Source organism: Arctopsyche grandis, chromosome 12, assembly GCF_051622035.1.
Source record: "Arctopsyche grandis isolate Sample6627 chromosome 12, ASM5162203v2, whole genome shotgun sequence".
NCBI lineage: Eukaryota > Metazoa > Arthropoda > Insecta > Trichoptera > Hydropsychidae > Arctopsyche > Arctopsyche grandis.
In genome coordinates this window covers 8316271-8338852 of record NC_135366.1, presented here as the reverse complement: position 1 = coordinate 8338852, position 22582 = coordinate 8316271, and the positions used below count along the sequence as shown (strand labels likewise).

The window sequence follows — 22582 nt, the reverse complement described above, 5'->3', positions numbered from 1 at the left end:
TTCAGCCATATTATGGCAATTTTTAAAAATTTATTGTTTGTTCTACAGATATAAATAAGGGAGCATTTTTTTTAAAATAAAACCAAATGTGTATTTATCAATGTAAATTTTTTCAACAATTTTTTTATTGTATAATGGATATATATATTTATCTTATCAAACAAAAATTTTAAAAACTTTACAATTTTATTAAATTCTGAAAATGTTGACTTTACATTTTTATGACTAGATTTTTTTAATTTCTTTTTTGTATTCAAACGTGATATTTCGTTACAAACTAATTTATAATTTTTAACTCAATTCGATTAATATTTATGTAATATAATAACATTTTCAATTAAATAACTATTGTTCTTATGTATTATTTTTCAAAAGTTTACCTTCGTTAGTATTATGGCTTTCTTCCACGCATCGTATGCACCTCATCATACCTATACAATAGCTTACGGACTAAATTTATTTTTTGCATATTTGCTATTGCAGGATCAATATTTACACTTCAACCAAAAATAAATTTATATAATTTTTAAAGTTTTTTTATTCGCTTTTAAGCCGTGTCATGACCAATCTTGTTTTATCATATCACTCACTTTCTCACCAATCATTATTACAGGAGCGTTGGGATTTCCGCTCACTATTGTGGGCATTATACTAGCATCCGCCACTCTCAAATTGGTAACTCCATATACCCTCAATCTGGGATCTACGACTGCATCTGGATCATCCGATGGTCCCATTTTACACGTTCCAGTCGGATGGTAAATGGTAAAAGTGAAATGTTTCATACTGCACTCCCAATATTCATCGCTAAACAATTCCAAGTGCTTACAACCGGGCATCGGTATTGTCAACGGTCTTGAACCATGCCGCTGAAAAGCTGACGTATTCGATATTGCCATAGCTATCTTAATTCCCTCAGTTAGGATTTGTATATCTTCCTTGTGAGCGAAATAGTTGGGATGTATAGTTGGATATTCCAGTGGATCTGCACTTTTCAGTCGAACCCATCCGGAACTCTTCGGTCTCAACAGTAGTGGAAGAATAGTCCACGTTTCTGATTTAAGAAGTGGTTTATATACAGTATTGTAAACTCTCTCTCTTAAATTGACTATATGACGGATGTTATCACCACCGTCTGAATTGACTGAACCTGGTCCGAAGTGAAATTGTACATCAGGCCAAAGACCAGACTTGGGTGCGTATTTTGTGTTGACGAATGCTAGTCCTTCAATTCCAGGACAAGTCATCGGTCCTCTTTCGTTCACCACGTACTCGAGACCGTATGCTGGTTTTGAAAATCTCGCTTTAGAAAAGCTAATCGGATCGTTTATGATGAACGTCAATCCACCCAATCCGACGTGATCTTGCAAATTGTGTCCCACTTTCAGGTCGGCTATAACGGGTATATTGTGTTCGGCTAAATGGCTAGCTGGACCTATACCGCTAAGCATCAACAATTGAGGACTGTTAATCGATCCGCCAGATACAATCACTTCTTTGGCGGCTTTTGTCGTATACTTCACTCCGTTTCGTATGAATTGTACTCCGTATGCCCGTCGTTTACTGTTGATCAGTATCTTGGTGACTTGGGAATTTAGGGCTATGTGAAGGTTTCTTCTCAATCTAACGGGTCGTAAAAACGCTTTGGCCGTACTACATCTGCTACCTCTTCTAATCGTAGCTTGAGCTAACATAAACCCAGTTTGTTGTTCGCCGTTTAAATCTCTGACTTCATATCCTAATTCCATTCCCGCTTTTAAAAACGACACCGATAATGGAGTTCTCCAAGGTGCTTCCTGTACTGTTAAATAACCGCCAGTCGAATGGTATGGAGATTTCGCTAAGTATGGATTGCGATTATCTTCCGACTTTTTGAAGTATGGCAAGACATTGTCATGAGACCATCCAACATTTCCTAAAGTTTCCCATAAATCGTAATCATTTTTGTTTCCTCTTACGTATATCATTGCATTGAGAACACTTGATCCACCCAATACTTTTCCCCGTGGCCAGTTGCAACGATCGGCTTGCATAGCCAAACAATAACTTCGATTTGGAGATGGTTGCGTTTGATATTTCCAATCGAGATTAGAAAGCTGTGTGTATCCCGCCAATGTTGGTATGTCTGATATTTCAGTTTCGTGACCTCCCGCTTCTAATAACAAAACAGTCCAGTTTCTATTTTCAGATAATCTAGAAGCTATTACTGCACCAGCTGATCCACCGCCTACCACTATGAAGTCATACATAGGCAGCAACTGAAATTTTACAAAACATAAATTATATTTTTGAATCGTTCGTGTTTTAAAAAAAAATATATATATATATACATTTATATTATAGTTACATTATGTTCTTCTCTAGGAAAAGACTCTGGATCTACGGAGTGATATCTATAGTATGTAAGAGCAATAGCGAACAATGGCAATACTGATGCAACTATTGATGGTGATTGTGCTAAACCACCCAAGGTTGCTATTGACCCGAAGAAAGCCATTTTTCAATATTATATTTAATTTTCTTGATTATCTCTTGTTGATATTATTTATAGTACATAAATTTTTTATAGGGCTAATATTTTATCACATCTGTAATCATCGTTTAATATTAATTATGGTTTTAAAATAGTACTATATTGATGATTTGTACTTATAATGGTAACAGTATAGTTTGGTTTACGTGTCAAATCCAATGCTCCAAATCTTTTTGGGGCTCTTTTTCGGTCAAAATTTTCGGAGTGTAATTTCTTATTCCGGCCTTTTTCTGTGCAGGTGCTGGAGGTATCGGTCCACAATTTTTCTTCTTCGCCTCGCCCTGGTCTAAGTATGACTTTATAGACAGGTGTTTTTCTAGATATATAGCTGTGTCTTTGTCCGCGTTCAATATCTTCAACTTGTGTATGTTATTTTTATTTATCTTCAAAGGCTTATATATGTCATTGTTGTTGACATCTCTATAGTGCACATTAGTGTATATTGGTAAGTGGTGGTTTGACTTCGATAATGACGACGAGGTGGTGGAGTTCGTTCTAGAAATGGCTGTAACGTAACTGCTAGACGACGACGAACACTTGGAGGAGTGCTTGTTGCAGTGCGGGTTTGAACCTCGGGTCGGGTCTGGATCTCGGTTGTGGGACGTGTGGGTCCTGTGGGCACCTCTCTTCTGGCGATCTCTATTAGAAGTCGTCGAGTGCTCTTGGCCCATTTCAGTGCGGCTTCAGGCAGTGACGCCTCTCCGGAAACCTGGTCTGAAAACAACATTGGACTCATGTCAAAATTTATATAGAATTTTGTATCTATAGACAACACTCCTTCAACATGAATGTTACCCGTCACATGCATTAGGAATAATTACACTGTTCGACAAATAACGACTTTTTTTTTTGGTTCAGAGACGAGATATGACTTTTCTTATAGATCTATGCCCAGTGAACATGAATCTGGTTATAAAATGTTGATTGGCTCGAGATTCGGAGATATATGTATGTTTTTTTTTTAAATCACGCGATTTTTCTATATCTTGGTGTTGTTCGGTCGATGTCTCAAAATCTGTCAATTTTCTGCTCAAAATGAATATTGCAATCTATAGTCGGGTATTTTATCTTTCGTTTGTAGTACTTTTCAGCTTTCAAATTTCTCTAAGTAGTCGTCCAGTTCAAATCAAAAGTCAATAGTACGTATTTTTACTTGGGATTTTTTTCCCACCGTTAGTACTATTTTATATTGAGTTATTTTCTATTGAAACATGTTTATTGGGATAGTGTTCTGGCCACACTATTTTTGTTTTCGTTTAAAAGGGTTAATTGGAAGTGTGCTGAATTTTAAATCGGTAAAATTGCGAGCTAAAAACTCGTACTATTCTTTACTCGTATTTACACTAATCGGAATTGAATTAATAGGGAAAAAATTGAATTGTCTTTATATGAGAATTAAATAAAATTCCACTGAGAAAAATCATATTTCGACTATTTTTGTGGATTAATAACAAAAATACGTTTATTTTATCGAGGTAAGCCAGTTATCAATAGAATTTTTGTTATTAATCCACAAGAATAGTCGAAATATGATTTTTCTAAGTGGAATTTTATTTAATTCTCATATAAAGATAATTTAATATATTATCCCTATTAATTCAATTCAGATTCGTGTAAATACGATTAAACACTAGTACGAGCTTTTTGCTCGCAATTTTACCGATTTAAAGTTCAGCACACTTCCAGTTAACCCTTTTAAACGAAAACAAAATATAGTGTGGTCAGAACACTATCTTAATAAACATGTTTCAATAGAAAATACTCAATATAATATAGTATTAACAGTTTATTTTAACGAGGTAAGCCAGTTATCAATAAAATATTACCAATCAACGCCCAAAGTGCACAAAGACAATGCATTCATATTTCCCCATTCTCGAATTCATTTTTTGGACTAGTGGTTAGCATATTATGCTTTCGAGCAAAGTCGTCACGGTTTGATTCCCACTAGTAGCTGCTGGCCAGACTTTGATTTGTGACTCCAAATCGATCGTTTCTTACCAGAATTTGCCAATTTTTCCGATTTTTATTGAAACGGTTCTTTGGCATCTCCTTTCCTAATCACAAGTTATTCAGCGTCTTGAGGTTCGCCGATTTGTGTGATAAAAATGCTGCAAAAATTTCTCCATAGATGTCACTGTGGATGTTATTTGTATGAATTCGTATTGTATAAATGCTTTTATCGATTGTATTGATCGTATTGTTTGTCTCATTTTTGAAACTAAAGCAGCCTCTTTAAATTTTGCTTGTTTGATGTCTAAAAGAGACATTAATCAGTATTGCTTCTGTGTGTGTGTGTGTACTGTTTGTAATATTTACGACTGAAATTGGTCACGCTTGAGACGCGACGCGCCGCACGCAATCCATCACGATTGCACGTTTACGCAACCCCGGGGAGCGCTTCGTGATGTTTCGCCATTCGAGATATCCACGTACACCTCCGTTCAAATTATCACGTTGAGATTGCCGCGTTTCCCACATTACTGGATTTTTTTTCAAAAGTCTGATTTTGACCCTGCCGTTGTGCAACAACACGATTTTTCCGTTTCTTTGTGTGCCGTCGTTTGTGAAAATCGATTACGTGCACGCGACTCAAAATACAAAAGAGCGTATTACACGGAAAATTGTTACTATCTAATGAGTGTAAGGCGATGTTTAGTAGTTTGTTATGCTTTATCGAACAACTTAATTATGTGTACATACATATGTATTTTTTTTTATGTATTTATACGATGTATGTATTTTCTAGGGTAAAAGGGGTGAGGTTTTTTAATCTATACTAGCTGAACCCCGGCATGCGTTGCAATGCCATAATAACGCATGCAATTCCCGTTCCCATTCCCGTTCCCGTTCCCATTTGTCGGAAAAACGCAGGTAGCGACACATTTGAAATTATTGCGTTGCAATGACACTCATTCCCGTTTTTCCCGTTTCCGTTTCCGTTTTTTTTTCACAGTAATCTTCCCGGACATGCTCACAACAAATCCCGAAAGTTTCATCGCAACCGGTTCAGTGGTTTAGCAGCCTATTCGAGACACACACACAGACATTCATTTTTATATATAATATATATTTTATATATGTATATATATTTTATATATGTATATATATTTTATATATGTATATATATTTTATATATGTATATATATTTTATATATGTATATATATTTTATATATGTATATATATTTTATATATATACAAATGTAGATACATATTGCATGTATTTATTAAAATTTACCAATGAAAGTTAATTTCTACTTTATCTATATATGAGCCGCTATAATTAGTGGCATAAGTCCACTTTTCTTCTTTCGAGCAATTTCCCGCATTTGACGATTTGAATTTCGAGCAATTGACCCCTTTTCATTTCAAATTGACATTGAAAAAGAGTCAATTCGAAATGAAAAAGGTTTAATTTGAAATGAAAAGGCTCAATTTGGAATGAAAACCCTATATTAAACCTTAGAATTAATGTGATTTTGACATTCAATTTATTTAAAAAAAACTTAAGCTATATTTTTTTTCTTTTAAATTTATATATATATAAATTCTAGTAAATATGTGAATATACATATGTATATATTCTGAATGGCTACGTCCACACTACCGATATCTACACCCGATATTTTCGAATTTTCCATATCCAGTTCCCATATTGCAACCTGTGGTTGCTATTTAGGAACTGGTTTTGGATAAATTCGTAAATATCGGGTGTAGATATCGGTAGTGTGGATGTAGCCAATGTTGTACAAGGTGACTTCATATAACGTTTTTTTTTTAATTTCCACTAATCTCATTTTACAATCTTTACAATAGATTCAATCTGAATAAAAAATTTCAATCGTGAAATGAACTCATTAAATCATACCGTGTCCGGAAATTTTCGATTATAATAATTCAAGCATGCTCATAATAGTTTAAACATCGCAAATAAATTACACTGTAAAATAATATTTTAATTGAAGCGTCATGCGTGCACTTTTCCGTAAAAGTTAATCGCATATACCACTTGCGAATATAATCGATCGTCTTCATATAAATATATACGTAATTTGTTGTTTTTACGGCATAATTGTGGGGTCTACATACTATCTATCAACACACTTTAATTACAGCAATTTCATTTACACTTAATCGATACGTATAAATAGAATTTTTCCAACGGTATATGTTCTTTTAATAGTGCAAGGTCAATGCCACGTGTCAAATTTGTTGTTCTTGAATTTGCATGTACTATCGAGAATGGACACGCTTCAATTGTAAAAGGCTGCCCTTGCCCTTTACTGAGAACTTTCACTACCGCTCGGAAATAATATGCAGTGAAAACGTTACGAAATGCATACATAAGCCATGGTATTTTTTCTTTGTCCGGTCTACGTGATTAGAAACACGATTCTAACCGCACACAGAAGTGCACAGACAACCCAGATATGTATATGGTGTGTGACGATCTGATGAATAATTAAAAAGCTTGATCGCATACTTATCGAAGAGTTACGTAAAACTTTCCGCTTAAAAATGTGGAAAATTATATTATCGACGGTCTCGTCTAACGTAGGTGGTTAATAACGAGTCCATTATTTGTTACGTCGTCGTATTTAGTTTTATATGTGCTATTATGATCGATAGTCGTTCTGTCCGAAAGTCTCGTGTCCTTAATACTGATATTGCACAATTTGCACAAAAACGCCATGTGTAATGTTCTGTGTCTTGTAAGTGTTGCTTGTTACGTCACGTTTTTCGTGGTGTCTAAATATGATTTGTTTTTGACGTTTGGCAAATTAGCGACGATTTTGCGGCGCTGACGATCATATGAATGTGACCTCTCTTATTGTACTATAATGAACGTTGCAAAATCGCAGTTATTGGTGATTCAGTTCAAAGTACTGGCTATTTATTATTATGTACACACATAATGCCAGCAGCGTGGCTCGGTCGTTAAGCTTCTGCTTAACACTGAGAGGCGCCGAGTTCGATCCCTTGAGCTGACCTCGATTGAAAAGAATTTTTCTGAGTATATCTGTAATGCTGCTGGTCAGACCAGGATTTGTGACTCCTGGTTGATCGTTTCCTATCAGAGTTTGCCAATTTTCTCTGATTTCATTGTTGAAACGATTCCCGATTAAAAATTGGCTAAAAATCCTTCCTACCCACTATGTCACCACTATTTGAGTATGATTAATGTAAATATTACAATAAAAATGTATGTACAATTCATAGATGTCTCGTTAAATTATCGAGTTTAAGTCAGTGTCTCGTAATTTAGCGACTTATGTATATAATAAAAAATGGTGTATTGTTTGTAATTTGGCCAGGAAGGCGCATTGGGGTTTACCTGTAATGCCTTCCTGGTATGAAATAAAATAAAATAAATAAATAAATAATATGTATAATAATTTTTTTTTTATTTCATCTTTAATTTATACCAGGAAGGCCTAACAGGTAACACCGATGCACCTTCCAGGCCAGAAACATTGTACATTTGATAGAAATATTATTAGTATTATACAAAGTACATAAATATTATACATATCCACAGAGAAATTTATGATAAAATTTGTAAATTTGCAGCATTTTATACAATACAGCGAAATTCGGGATTGCTGAATACTTGAGATTTTGCGAGAAAATGGGTAAGTTTGCCAATTTGTTGGAACCGTTTCAATGAAAATCAAATAAATTGGCAAACTCTGGTAGGAAACGATCGACCTGGATATATATTTAAACAGCAAAATAGACTATTGGTTAGCATATAGTGCTTTGAACAGAGTGGTCAATTGAGGTGAGTTCAATTATCTCCCAAACCCCTAACCGAATCAAACTGATTTTTTTTTACATGGAATGGAAATTATAAATTTTATACCCTATTATTTTTTGAATATTTTTACCTTAGCCGGAAGTATTACTTTTACTCGAGAATACTAGAGAATCGAGGTTTTTTATGTTTTTCACAGAAACCTTTTGGTTTATTGAACTGAATTTTCATATCTAGAAGTTTAAGCTTAATTCCAAGTTATGTATAAAATTTGGTAAGCATCCGTCAGCCAGAAGTGGCAGTTTACTCTTTGATTTTTCTTCCACTATTTTTTTCGACCCCTTCACACCCAATTTTTTTTTTTTGCTTATTAATTACCAAATTCTTATATTATTATATAATTTGTGGGCTGTCGAATTGAATGTAGCACGAATAGCGATAAATATACTGTATTATACATACATACATTTATATCTGAAATTTTCTATGGTAAGTTATATTTATTTTGGCTACATATACACCACTGGCGTAATTGTCCAAATAATAAATTGTTCCGTTTATTATTTTCTGAATATATATGTAAAATATTAAATTCGTAGTTGTGTATTCAATTGCAATACTATATAATTTGAGCCGATCATCATTGTATGGATACGAATTCCATTCGGACACCGTTCGATCCCAATAAAGATAGGAATGTTACCGTGATTCATTTGAATTTTAGCCAGCTCACGATTATTTAATTGTGGTCCGCTAGAAAGCGATTCGGACGCTGCGGTTTCACCTTTCCCCAAAACGCCATCAACTCGATTAATGCATAACGCGTTACAACAGAGACGTGCCTTGACTCTGACTCGACCATCGCTGATGCCCAGTGAAAACCGTCATTGCACACACATGTCCGCCGATCAGGAAATAGCAGCTTTCACCTTTGACAACTCTTCTGGAAAATTCTTAGGTTGCATTTTTTACCGGCTGAATTTGGTCGTAGTTTGACATTGACATGATGATTCACGAGATGAATCTTTAGTCACATTAATTTCCAGACGGCCAATTCTATTGTAGTCGGATAGTTTTTGAAAATTGGTCTTGAATATCGAAATTTGCACTTCGACCACAAACAATTGAATATAATAAAATGTTCTTACAACCGAATAATATTAGTCTTTTTTATTTAAGATATCTCAGTTCACTTAACCTTTGCACCGCGTACGACTACTATACATGTCCTAGCGAACATGCCCTCAGCGCGCGAGACACGCATAGATGTCTTGGAAGTTCCAACCTGTATAAGAGCCGTCTATTGTGTTAAAATTTTATAACTTGGTTGAAAATATTACTAAATGTATACTTTACCAAATTCAATAGATGGCAGTAGTCAAAAAAAATAAATATAGGTTGTAAAATTCAAAAAAATATTACAACCTATATTTATAGTCGAAAACGCGATAACAAAATCCGCAAAAAAGCAGCCGCGTACAGGGCATGTTCGCTAAATTTGGTGACGCGGGCAAAGGGTTAAAGAAAAGACTCGTGATGGTCGACAGCGTTCAGCAGCTTTAATAGGGGCGAAATCACACAGCGCGGTATGTGGAATGTGGTATGTGGGACGTTTTTTTTAGATTGTTTTAAACATACAGAAAAAATATGGTGTACGTGTTTACATACGTGGTATCATGTGGTATATACATGGTACCGTCCTTTCAAAACGAAACACAATCAGCTGTTTCGTTGAAATTCTATACTAGTGTTAATCCTTGCTTTACAGTGATGTATATATACCAAAACGATCCTTTGGACCATTTTAGGTAAAATTTTATCCTTGCTTGACAGTGATCGATAACGGTGTATCCCATATTTGAAGAACTTGTATCCAATACTACCATACAATTTCAACTACGAACGGTCGAATGTATCGTATTCAAAGGACTATACCACGTACGCATCCTACGAACGTGACATTTTTTCTATATGTTTAAAACTATCTAAAAAAAAACCCACATCCCTCATTCACCGCTGTGTGATTTCGCCCTTACAGTTGTCTTTTGGGGAAGATGATGTTTACTTAAAGTGTTTGTTATTGAAAATTTTTTTAGTGCCAAAATAAATAGTATTTCAAAATGTGTTTAATTTATAAACATATTTTTTAATTGAAATTGAATTTGAATCTCAGTATATAATTGAGTCTTTGATATTGCAATTAAACATCACGTCAAAGATTCAGATGTTAAATTACAAGTGAGTGGTAGACTGTGCAGTTGACAACAAACATATTTTCATATCAACAAGACAAAAATCAATCAAGATTTTATTTTAAAGTTTAAAAGCGCAATGTTTTGATTTTTTTTTTTTGTATAATTTCTATTATTTTATTTAAAAAATGTATGATTAATTGGTTTTTATATGAAGAGTGTGTCGGATAGTATTCACTTCTTGTTTCTGGACCATTTTTCGATGTTGACCCATATCCATATATGGGTCAACATCGAAAAATAGAGGTCGCATTCAATATTACTACAAACTTTTGGACAATTTTTTTTTCCCATAAATTACTCCATACTTCACAATTTTTTTATGATTTCAAAAAACGAAAGCAACGATTTAAAAAAAATGTGCATTCTGTGGTTAATCTTATTTTTTTCTTCTATAACTGTTAATGTTATCGATTCATTATTTTTATATTTAAAAGTTATGCATGTGAGCAAGTTTTTAGCGAGGATTATGTGATAATTATTTAAATCTATTCGTTTTAAATTGACGTTCGTTTATTTTTTTTTTCGTTTTAATGACGTTCATTTTTTTATTAAAATTTCACTACTAAAATAGCTGTTGAGGTGTCCAATTGGTAATGAAATAATTTAACTGTTATACATACACATAATTTTCTTTAAAATTCTTCTGACTAGTATATAAAGGTACATTACACATAATATCAAACTTAATCAATTTCGTTTTGGTTCAAAGATAAGATCGCAATATGTTTCGTTCTAAATAATTAAAATTTGCATTTAATTGTCTATTATGTTTAGATAGTGTTGTTAAAGATATTTTAATTGTTGATTTTGATGACCCGGATATTTCTCGTCGTACCGTTATCTTCATCAATCGTATGTAGTTTTTAAACGGTATTCTTTTGTACAATTGAAATAACGTTTCCTGCTATTATAATAAATTCACTGTCACATTAACTTTACAGTTCGCTGTCCATTAAACCGATTTACTTACATACAAATAGTATTAAATCAAACTCAAAGCAAGGTTGTACGAACGTTTATCCACGGTAATTGTTCGACGACAATGTCAAGTTTGAGGTTCGTAATAAAAACGATATTACCTCACAACACTTACTTCCGCTATATGTATATTTCATTGACAGAAATGCAAAAAAATGAATAGAAAAATATACTGTTATGAAACATTATTCAATATTCATACTGATTGTTGTAAAAGTGACACATTTGCATATTTTCTCGGTCATTTCTATTGTGTTTTTCACGGACTCGGTACTCGAACACTAAATTTACAACAATTATTCCTCGCACGTCTCGTAATTACATGTTTATTCATATGTACGTAATCTACCCAATAAATATTTCACTATCACATTTATCTTACGTATGCACGAAAATTTATATATTTTAATAGTAATAATTTGATATTTAGAGGACAGCTGACCCATTTCCTTTAAATAAAAGTTTATTCTATGTAAAAAGTGGCAACTGTTAACAAATTCTTGTTCAAAAATTGTTGCTTTATTTTTTTTATATTTCACATTTTTTCTTTCATTTCGTTTATGGTACAGATTGAGACATAATATGTAGCTTTAAAATAATGAACTCCGCTAAATAGTAAAACGTGTTCGCGTTGAACAATATTGGACTTTTGGATACTTAACGGCTCAACGAAATCTTTGGAAATTTAAATATCTATTTGCATTGACATTTTTCAAGCCAATTATTTAAATGCTTACGGTAATCAGCTTATAGGTATTTTTGACATTAAAATTACAACATTATTACATTAGCTATTTTACATATTGTTCTATTTATGAACAATCATTTTTTGAATTAAAATTTGAATAGGATTATAACAAGTTTCTTACACTTAAAAATGAGTAGTTTACAGTTCAGCATATTTTGATTTATTGTGAAAATAAATCCTAACATATATTGATCCCTAATGTTTCTGAAGTCTCGGCTTTTTCAAAGTCTCGGGACTCGAAACATTGTTAAGTCCCGGGACTTTTGATTGCCCATTAATAAAATTATAGATTTTTTTTATATAAATATTTGTATGTATTGTGTGTGATAGAAAGCTAAAGGCGTATTTTTTAATGCATTTTAGTAATATCCGATTCGTTTCAAATATGGCTCATATTCAAGTCAATCTACGATTTTGCAATGCAGTTTTGTAATCTTAGAAATCATTCTATCATGGGTATCAACGTATTCCACCTTGTTTTTACATCTAAGTATAACATAAGCTCAATACCAAATTCACTTTTTACATATTTTAAGCCTCTTCTGAACAATTTTATAATTTAACGAGTTTCTATAGCATCACAGAAGCTTGATTTCAAACTCACTACATTATTCCTAGTCTCAGAATTATCAGTTTCGCAGTCACTTTCTTCAATGGAATCTTCGTTGGAATAATGAGAGTCATCTTCAGGCATTGATACTTTTTCTGGTATAATACTTCTATTACAGTTAGTCGGTCGTCTTCTATATGATTTCCTTTTTTATAAAAGGAAAAACAGTTTTTTCAGGAGTTTCAACCATAAAAATACTACTTTCAACAAAAAAATGTAATATACATATATTAACCTCATTTTAAATTAGAAAGTCTCGAGTCCCGGGAGTTTTTACTTTATTTTGTTAAAAGTCCCGGGACTCGAGACAGCAAAATAGCCAGAAATTCATGGGGGAAAAGTCCCGAGACGTACCGTCACAGAATCACTAATGATCACACGTGTTTTTGTGCACATAACTTATTTATTTATTACTGTTTTTTTTAATGCTTGGGTGATTATAACACACCCATATATACTAACTTGAAAAAACTGCATGCCATAAATAATATTCCGTTTGTTACAGACATTACTAACAAACTAACCAGTAGATTATATGACATAATCACTAATAACCATACTAACACACTTGTGAAGAGTCTCGGTGATTACAACAAAATGTCTGCTTTAGATCGTCGATTTTAGAGATTCTTTAATTAATATTATGTATTAGATGTATTATGAGCATTTATTAGAATTGTAAATAGGTTTTTTTAGCTCTTTTTCCTATTATGCTGTACATTAACTTTAGAATAATATAATACTATGATTACTAACAAAATTAAACCAAAATTGTAAAATAGAAAATGATCAGTAGATCAGTAGCTATTAAAATAGATACAAGATGTATTGTGAACATAATTTATAGTAATAATAAAAAGCATTTAAAAATCAAAATGCTTGGGTGGTCTTGGTTAATATGATGCCGTTAAATCGAGACTATTGTAAAATCTATTTCATGTCACTTTTTTTACCTTCGCTCGGTATCCATTTCGCGTTCTTGTCATACAATGTTGTCTTCTTAATTTTTTTTCTGTAATATAACACGATTCACCTCTAGCACGGCACAGTCACTAGTTCCAATGAACGATAGATAACAACTCTTTTATTTCCGTATCGGGCACAAGAGAACTACTGCAGTAGTAACACTTTCGATTTTCTCGATTCGTTTTCAGCTGACCAGCTGAGAGTCGCGATCCGTTATCTCCCGATCGGTCTAGTCGAATATGGATTGGCAAAGTCGGATTTCCGTGGGCTATAATACTGTCTACCGCTTCTGTCCGAGCTCTGAATACTTTTACCAGCTGGTGATACCGGCGGTGCACTGGCTCGCCATACATAACTTTCGTTTTCGCTTGACAGCTATCGACGTTGTTGGTGGGGAGCAAGCAGGTGGTTTGCTCAAAGAGAGAGCAAACCACTTGCACGTCGTCCGCCGGAAGAAAATCGCAATACCAAACGTCCGCGTCCTGCTGCAATGGTTTCCTCGTAATCGATTACTATACCTATACATAACTGTCACATTGAGCGCGTTGCGCATTTGTTCCTATTATTATCCGTTGACCGATCACTCGCTTCTTCTGTATGATAAACTGGTAGCACAGGTAGAACCTCGCAATTTCAAGAGACTCGCATAAAAGTCGCCAATCCAACAAAATTGCCGCGTCCTGCTGCAATGGTTTCCTCGTAATCGATTACTATACCTATACATAATTGTCACATTGAGCGCGTTGCGCATTTGTTCCTATTATTATCCGTTGACCGATCACTCGCTTCTTCTGTATGATAAACTGGTAGCACAGGTAGAACCTCGCAATTTCAAGAGACTCGCATAAAAGTCGCCAATCCAACAAAATTGCCGCGTCCTGCTGCAATGGTTTCCTCGTAATCGATTACTATACCTATACATAATTGTCACATTGAGCGCGTTGCGCATTTGTTCCTATTATTATCCGTTGACCGATCACTCGCTTCTTCTGTATGATAAACTGGTAGCACAGGTAGAACCTCGCAATTTCAAGAGACTCGCATAAAAGTCGCCAATCCAACAAAATTGCCGCGTCCTGCTGCAATGGTTTCCTCGTAATCGATTACTATACCTATACATAATTGTCACATTGAGCGCGTTGCGCATTTGTTCCTATTATTATCCGTTGACCGATCACTCGCTTCTTCTGTATGATAAACTGGTAGCACAGGTAGAACCTCGCAATTTCAAGAGACTCGCATAAAAGTCGCCAATCCAACAAAATTGCGTAGACTCTTTTTTCTATGTACATACATACATAAGTAGCAGAATAGAATAGTGGTTAGCATATAATATCTGGAATAGAGTGGTCACGGGTTCAAATCTCACTGGTTTCTGCTGACCAGACCTTGGATTTGTGACTCCAGGTCGATTTAAATTGCGATTTTTGTATTGCTATTAAATGACTTCCGTCTAAACTATGTAAATACGATTAAACGCAAATCCTCTCTTAGATAGATTAGAACTATGTACTTTACTTTTATTTATTTTTAATCTACACCAGGAAGGCCTAACGGGTAACCCCAAATGCGCCTTCCTGGCCAGACGCATTGTACATGTTGATACAAGTATTATACAAAGTAAATACATATCAATCAACACCCACAGAGACATCTATGGTCAAATTTGTAAATTTGCAGAGTTTTCAAACAATTCAGCGAAATTCAGTAAATACATATCAATTAACTTTCACAGATACATTAAGGTAAATTTCCAGCATTTTATATACAATTCAGTGAAATTCGAGATTTGGTGTTACAAGAAAATAGGTAAGGTTGCCAATTTGCTGGAACCGTTTCATTGAAAATCAGATGAATTGGCAAACTCTGATTGGAAACGATCGACTTGGAGTCACATATCCAAGGTCTGGCCAGCAGAGCCGGAGGAATTGAACCCGTGTCCATTCAGTTTGAAAGCATTACATGCTATGCTGCTGGTTAAGTTAATCTGTAATATATTTTGAAATTGAACTTCACATTCCTTTGATCCTTCCAAAGATTCCATTTTGTTTTTAAACAAATGAGGTCAAATTGTGTATTTTTAATATTTTTGTTTTTTGTTTCAATAATACATACATGTGTGAATTCATATTTACACAAAATTTAATAAGTTGTCTTATTTATGAATTGATCAGAGTATTTATGCACTTAATCGATTATTGAGATATAAATTTTCACATTTCCGAATAAATATCGTACTGTTAAATTTTGAAAATTGATTTTGGTGAAATACACAATTTTTATATTCCACAAATAATGTGTTAATTTTTATAATAATACATTCGTTAAAATAATACATACTATAAATTAACTAATAATGCATTTATATTCTGAAATTGGCATTGAAATTATTAAAAATAATCTGCGAATCTCCATTTAAGTTGGTCATACTATTCATCTTAAATATTCATCGGGTCTGGAATGTGAATGCTTAATCGTTTTTCTTTTAAAATATTCCTTCTATGGAAGTTCATTCTTTATTTTTCTATTGAAGATATCTGTGTGTTTTTCTTCCGTAACAAATATACTTATTTTTTATATATTTTTGTCATGCATAATTTGAGTACATTTTGTTGTTTCCTTAAGTTGTTAAATTACTATTTAATTTGTGAACAAGGCCTACCGTTCGCATTCATCTTTCAGTACTGTACGTAAAAACCGGTGTGACACAAAAGTCGAAGGCCTTAATTTGACGACACAGCGGTATTCTAGAGTTCAATATATGTATTTATTTATTTATTTTTTTTTTTACATATATACCAGGAAGGCCTTACAGGTAAATCCCAATGCGCCTTCCTGGCCAATTCCAAACAATGCAGCATTTTTATTACAAGTCGTTGAAAACTCGCAAATTAACGAGACATCTATGAATTGTACATAAATTTTATTGTACATTAATCATACTCAAATAGTGGTGACATAGTAGGTAGGAAGGATTTTAGCCAATTTTAATCGGGAACCATTTCAACAATGAAATCAGAGAAAATTGGCAAACTCTGATTAAGCAAAAGGTGTTAAGCAGAAGCTTAACGACCGAGCTATGCTGCTGGCTTGAATAATAATGTATGTACCTTTACTTTAGTTTTACTAGTATGTAAAGGAAAAATTCAAGTTTTCTCCAAATTATTCTCATCGGTTGAGTGAACATTGAAACATTTGACTGTAATGGTGTTGTGTGTATTTATTTAAATAATTTTCGAGTGTATCCAAGAGTTTCATGCATTTAAAAATATTTCCGAATCGATGCTTTCACGTTGATTTACTTTTTTTTTATCGCGCTAGCAAAATAACATGGATGCACCGAAAATTAAAAACACGTCCATAATAAGTGAAAGGAGGTTGTAATTGTTAGCAAATGGAATTTCTAATAAATTGACGTTCTTGCGAATGCTTACTTTAGAGTGGGCTCTTGACATCTGCGGTGAATGTGTCATCTATTGTTTCGTATAATCAGAGAGCACGTGCGCGCTATTTGGATTGCATATTATTTCCATATAAATATTTTTGCAAAAGTGCATTCGACGTTCAATTGAGAGATTAATTAGTCATTATTCGAATTTCCTCTTACTTTTTATAGAGAGAACCGTCTCGGAAATATTTTGACAGGCATTGGAATCGCAATTGTTGCAAGCAATCCAACGCGACATGTCCGCATTTTTCATTTGCGTATATGGTTTGAGATCAGTGTTCCACGAGGGGACTCGGTATGACGTCATCTAGTCCCCTTGTATCCTGCTCGCGCTCACGTAAGTAAGACTGTGCGACAAAAACAGGGTGATTTTCACGACATGCCACTGTTTGAGACACAGTCGAACCTGTTTTCAGCGTTGCAGTTGGGTCGCGTGCATTTTAAACGATCAAATGTCCATTTATGACGAAGTGTATTTTTGCAAACCTCTTTTATGTTTCTGATCTCGTGCGAAAGTTATTCGGCAGAGGGTAATTTGATAAAAAATTTCATATATTAGCGTACGAGATTGCACTGTTTCAATATGTGTTCGCGTCGTCCGCTTATTAAGCTTGATTTATAACGCGATATAAATCGCACTTTATAACCATGGGAAATGTTTACCGCGGACTAACCAACTAACATCTCGACGCAAAGACGTCGTTAAAAATAGTATTAATTTATGAAATCGATCAAAGTGACGCAGCTTTCCCGAATACGGTGACTTTCTCTCGTATGTATCATATATTCGAAGATTTCATGGATACAATAGCTATTATTTCGATATACATTTTCATCATATGTATTAATGTATGCTAAATATAACTATTAATTCATATGTAATTTGAATACGATATACGGCTGTTTGCATATATGCAATTTTAATGTCGTATGCACGTATGTATAATATAATACATAAATGGTTAATGTATTATCTTTAGTCGTAATAAATAATTTTTATTACACTCTCGTATTCATAATATATAATATTTTATTTAACCGCTTACAATATAATAAGCATTATTTATTGAATAATAATTATATTATTTTACGTAAGGTGCGGTGCAGTGTTTTAACAATTTTAATTCACGTTTTCGTTGAATATGTTTTACGGTTTCCTTTCATAATGAATCAATTTTTTTGCCGACCACGTTTTATATTTTGCGTTTAAATATTCAATATTGCTTTCGCAACGATCTAAATGTTTGTGAAAACATTCATTTAAATTGAATTTATTTCCAAAGGCTCATATTATACAATTAAATGCCATAACAATAACACCGCTGACTTAATGACTACGTAACAATACTTTCATGCGTCTCTAAAATACATTATCGCGATATAAATTATTCATCATATGTACTGTTTAAATATACATTCGTATGAGTATGTGGTTTTTTTTGTTTGTACATAAGTACAATTGAAAACTTCCATATAAAGATTGCTCAAAACTTTTGTTTCCTTATTTGCTAATGAACGATTAAGTAAATAAATTGCATTTTTACAATACTTACATACCTCACCTTGAACACTAAAAGTTTTTGTGAACGTCGATTATTTCGACGATGTATATTAGTATCATCCAATTGAATTTCGACACGGTCATCTTCATTCTCATCGTGTATCCACTTGGAGGCGATCGTTTGTTTACCGTCCGAACACTTTTGAGAGTATGCAAATATCAGCGTTCAATGTCCACAACTCTCATCAACATTCATAATAATTGCGATAATTAATAATCTCGACTCCACAATGGTTTAACCGCAACGTGCGATTTGCGCGCGCGTTCAGTTGAACGCGGCGTGAACGCCCATTCAGCAAACTCGATGCATCTCAAGGATGGCGGCGATTTCCCAGATGAAATATGCAAGTGCAAACAACACATCGACTAAACTGACACGGCCGATCTGTCACTTCGCGTGCGCGAGAAGAAATAAATAAATAGAAAAAAAAACCCGACGATTAATCAGCCCAATTAGGGAATCGGTTTCGGAGACGCGTGGGTCTTTGTTTGCTCCGCATGCGCGCTCTCGTCTACTTTTTGGACTTGTAACACTGTTGTAACTCGGTCGGCAAATACAATGAAAGTGCTATGGCGTCTTGGCACACGCGGGCTTATATCAATTCCATTCGTATATTTTCTATGCGCATCTGGATGAACGGTACAAGAAAGTGGGAGTCGGTACCAGATCCCCGCCGGTCTCCAAACTACTCCAACTTGACCACTTCTTCTCAAACCTATGTACTGTAACTTGTCTAGACTTGGTTGATGGGTTTCGTTTTGCCGTCTTGATATATGTACGTAAGAGTGAAACCTTTCAGAGCAACTGTCGGGCCGATTCTGTAATATGAAAATCTTATAGTTAAAGCCCGGACCCTGAGGGGGCCGTTTATTGTTCAAATGTTGTAAATGCATTGTTAAAGGTTTGCCGAACCTTTTTTACAAAGCATTTACAACAATTGAACAATAAACGGCACGCTTCGGGTCCTACCTCTACTTATAGTAGATTTAATTTTCCAGGAAAGAGGGTTAGCCTATTGTCAACCTACAAAGCTAGAGAGCAAAAAAATGGTTAACAATAGTGAACCCATTTTGCACGCTGGGTGCCGATCTCGGCTGACTATCCTATTGGGAAGGTTGGGCTAATATAAATTTTGATATTATGTTTGTATGTACTTAGATATGACAATATTAGTTAATATCAACAGGTAATTCATAATATCAAATCAAATATTACAAATGTTTTTGAAATTTTTAAGATACGTTCGAAATACAAAAGTTATATATGTAATTTTGAAATTACAACCAAAAATTAGTAGTGTTTTCAGTTCATATATATATAATATGACGGTGCACGTAACATTTTATTTGTATTTGAATTGTTTAAAGAACTTTATGATTATATACAAGTTTACTTTAAGGGCGTACATATTATAGATGGGACAAAGACTTAAAAAATTAACTTAAATGAATATTCCACATTTAAAAAAAATCTGACCCCAATTATTTTGGTCGAATTAAGTAAATTGTACTGCATTTCCATTCATATTGCTTATACCTACATATGTACATATTTTATTTACAAAAAATTACACTGCTATCTAGAAATATTTTTATTAATTCATTTTATCTGTGTATTAGAATTTTGAACTGTGATGGCCTTTTAAAAGTCACAAAATCTACTTTATTAATAAATTTTATATTACTAAAATAATTTAATACAACATTCTAGAAATTTACCTAAGTTATACATTTTTAACATTATTATTATAATGTCTTGTTGTACTTTCGCATTTAAAACGTGTAGTGTGAATTCGTTACGTTTTTTTTTTCATTCTTAATGTAGTAGAAGCTCGGTACTGAACTGTCGAAATAAATCATGTGAATGTTTTTGTATGAATTAAATAAATTAGATATAAAAACGGTAGGCACACTTGTCCATTACTCCACTCGAATGTGTCTTTACCTATACGTCGGATTTCACTTTCATAATGATAGCAACATCGTAACGTCAATTATGACGGTGTATAAATTATATAGATCCATGGCTTTCGCGACAAACCGCAAATGTGCTTGATCCGTCTAATTTGCCATTTTTATAGAAATCCCACTTTAAATATTCGTGATATTCGACTTGATAACAAAATTCCATCGATTGATCTGCTATATTGATATCCATAACTATAAATGCAATAATGCAAGACTTCTACTTTGAGAAATCGTCTTCGAATAAAAAAATCAACTAAGATATTCAGAGTGAAAATTAAAAACTTAACTTATATAATGTTGATTTTCGCCGTTAGCCGTGCAATGGGATAACATTCAACGTTGATTTATTGAATCCATCAATTTTAATTTAATCATCAATTATTTTAGTTGTATGATCTATGAGATCAGTTGTTTTTGTGATGCTGCAATTTATATTGGCCACTTAATGAATTATTGAATTCAATGATTGATGAATGATAGGTTGAAAACTCCTTTAATAAATAATCTGCATGTTTCGCGCGATATTTACCATATTCTACCTATATAAACCCACAACTACGAGTTATTGGTGATTTTATGATAGAATTAAGCCATCACTTTCTTACAGCTGTAAACTGAGAGCATTCGTGTTTCTCTGTCGTATTTATTTTATAGATCTTGATATTTATTTTATAGATATTCTCAATGCTTGCGTTCGTTTCATTGCTGTTTTAGATTATTGTGGTTGAATTTTTATGAATGAATTAATTAAATCGACGTTTCCATTTCGAGACCATGAAAGTTCATAGGCATTGGATGTATGTGCATATTTATATAATAATATACGTAAGTAGAATCGTAGAAACCGGATTTTAGCGCTCTATGCGAAATCTACTCGACCTATGAAGGGGAAACTGCAACGATGCAAAATGAAGTGCAATGAAAGTTGCATTCAAAGTTTGCACGGATGATTATCGAAACGGCCGTAAACCGGGAGATTTCCACGTTTATTGTGCGAGAGTGCATTTCATAATATGTTTATACATATCTACTTTATGTCCACATACGTACATACATATGAACATATGTACCCGTAGGTACAATTTTATTCTATTTTATACGACGTAGAAAGTGTTAATGTCAGGGCAGACTTTTATTTTATTGATTTATATTGAAAATTTTACGCCGGCCGTTAGAGAGTATCAATTTAATGTCTGTTCGTGTTATCTTGAAACCCGTTTTTTTTCCATATATGTATGTACTCGTATCTTTTATTGCATTGTTTCGATTTCCCGCATGAAAATGAAAATCATGATTTTCTTTGCTTGTATCAAATTAATTAAAATGTGTTGTATCGAATAACTATCAATCGTAATAGAAAATGCCATACATCATAAGTGTTACACTATAATAAGACTGTAATTGCATGGTTTATTGTCATGTATAAAAAATCAATAAATATCTATTCAATATTCGTTCGTTGTGAAAGCTTGGTGTATTTTTTATATATGCTTATGTATTGTTTTTTTTTTTTTTGTTTTGAAAATGTATTTAAAGGTCAAAATCGCATTCATATAACTTTTCAATGTTAATTAGAACATAAAGTTTTTATAGCAGATTAGATATTTGAGTTGTTATATTTTAAATTGGCGTTCACTTTTCTTCATTTCGAGAAATATCTCGCAAAACATTACATATAATGTTTTGCGTTTTAGAATATTTAAAAATACTAGTGGCCTGTGTAATAGGTTTATTCTGCTTTTCCGAGATTCTGGACATA

The 22582-nt window shown here is 33.4% G+C and overlaps 2 protein-coding genes across 2 annotated transcripts in view; one reads left to right on the top strand and one right to left on the bottom strand.

Moving 5' to 3' along the window:
• The window catches only part of Flo2 (flotillin-2), a 172065-nt gene that overhangs the window by 80423 nt on the left and 69060 nt on the right, over window positions 1-22582 (top strand). The gene's annotated exons all lie outside the window — the stretch shown is intronic.
• On the bottom strand, window positions 250-14185 carry LOC143920248 (glucose dehydrogenase [FAD, quinone]-like). The gene is made up of 3 exons (XM_077443035.1): window positions 13834-14185; window positions 2348-3247; window positions 250-2258 (listed from the first exon to the last, which is right to left on the bottom strand). The coding sequence occupies exons 2-3, from the start codon at window positions 2495-2497 to the stop codon at window positions 558-560; spliced, it is 1851 nt and encodes a 616-aa protein (XP_077299161.1). The 5' UTR covers window positions 2498-3247; window positions 13834-14185; the 3' UTR covers window positions 250-557.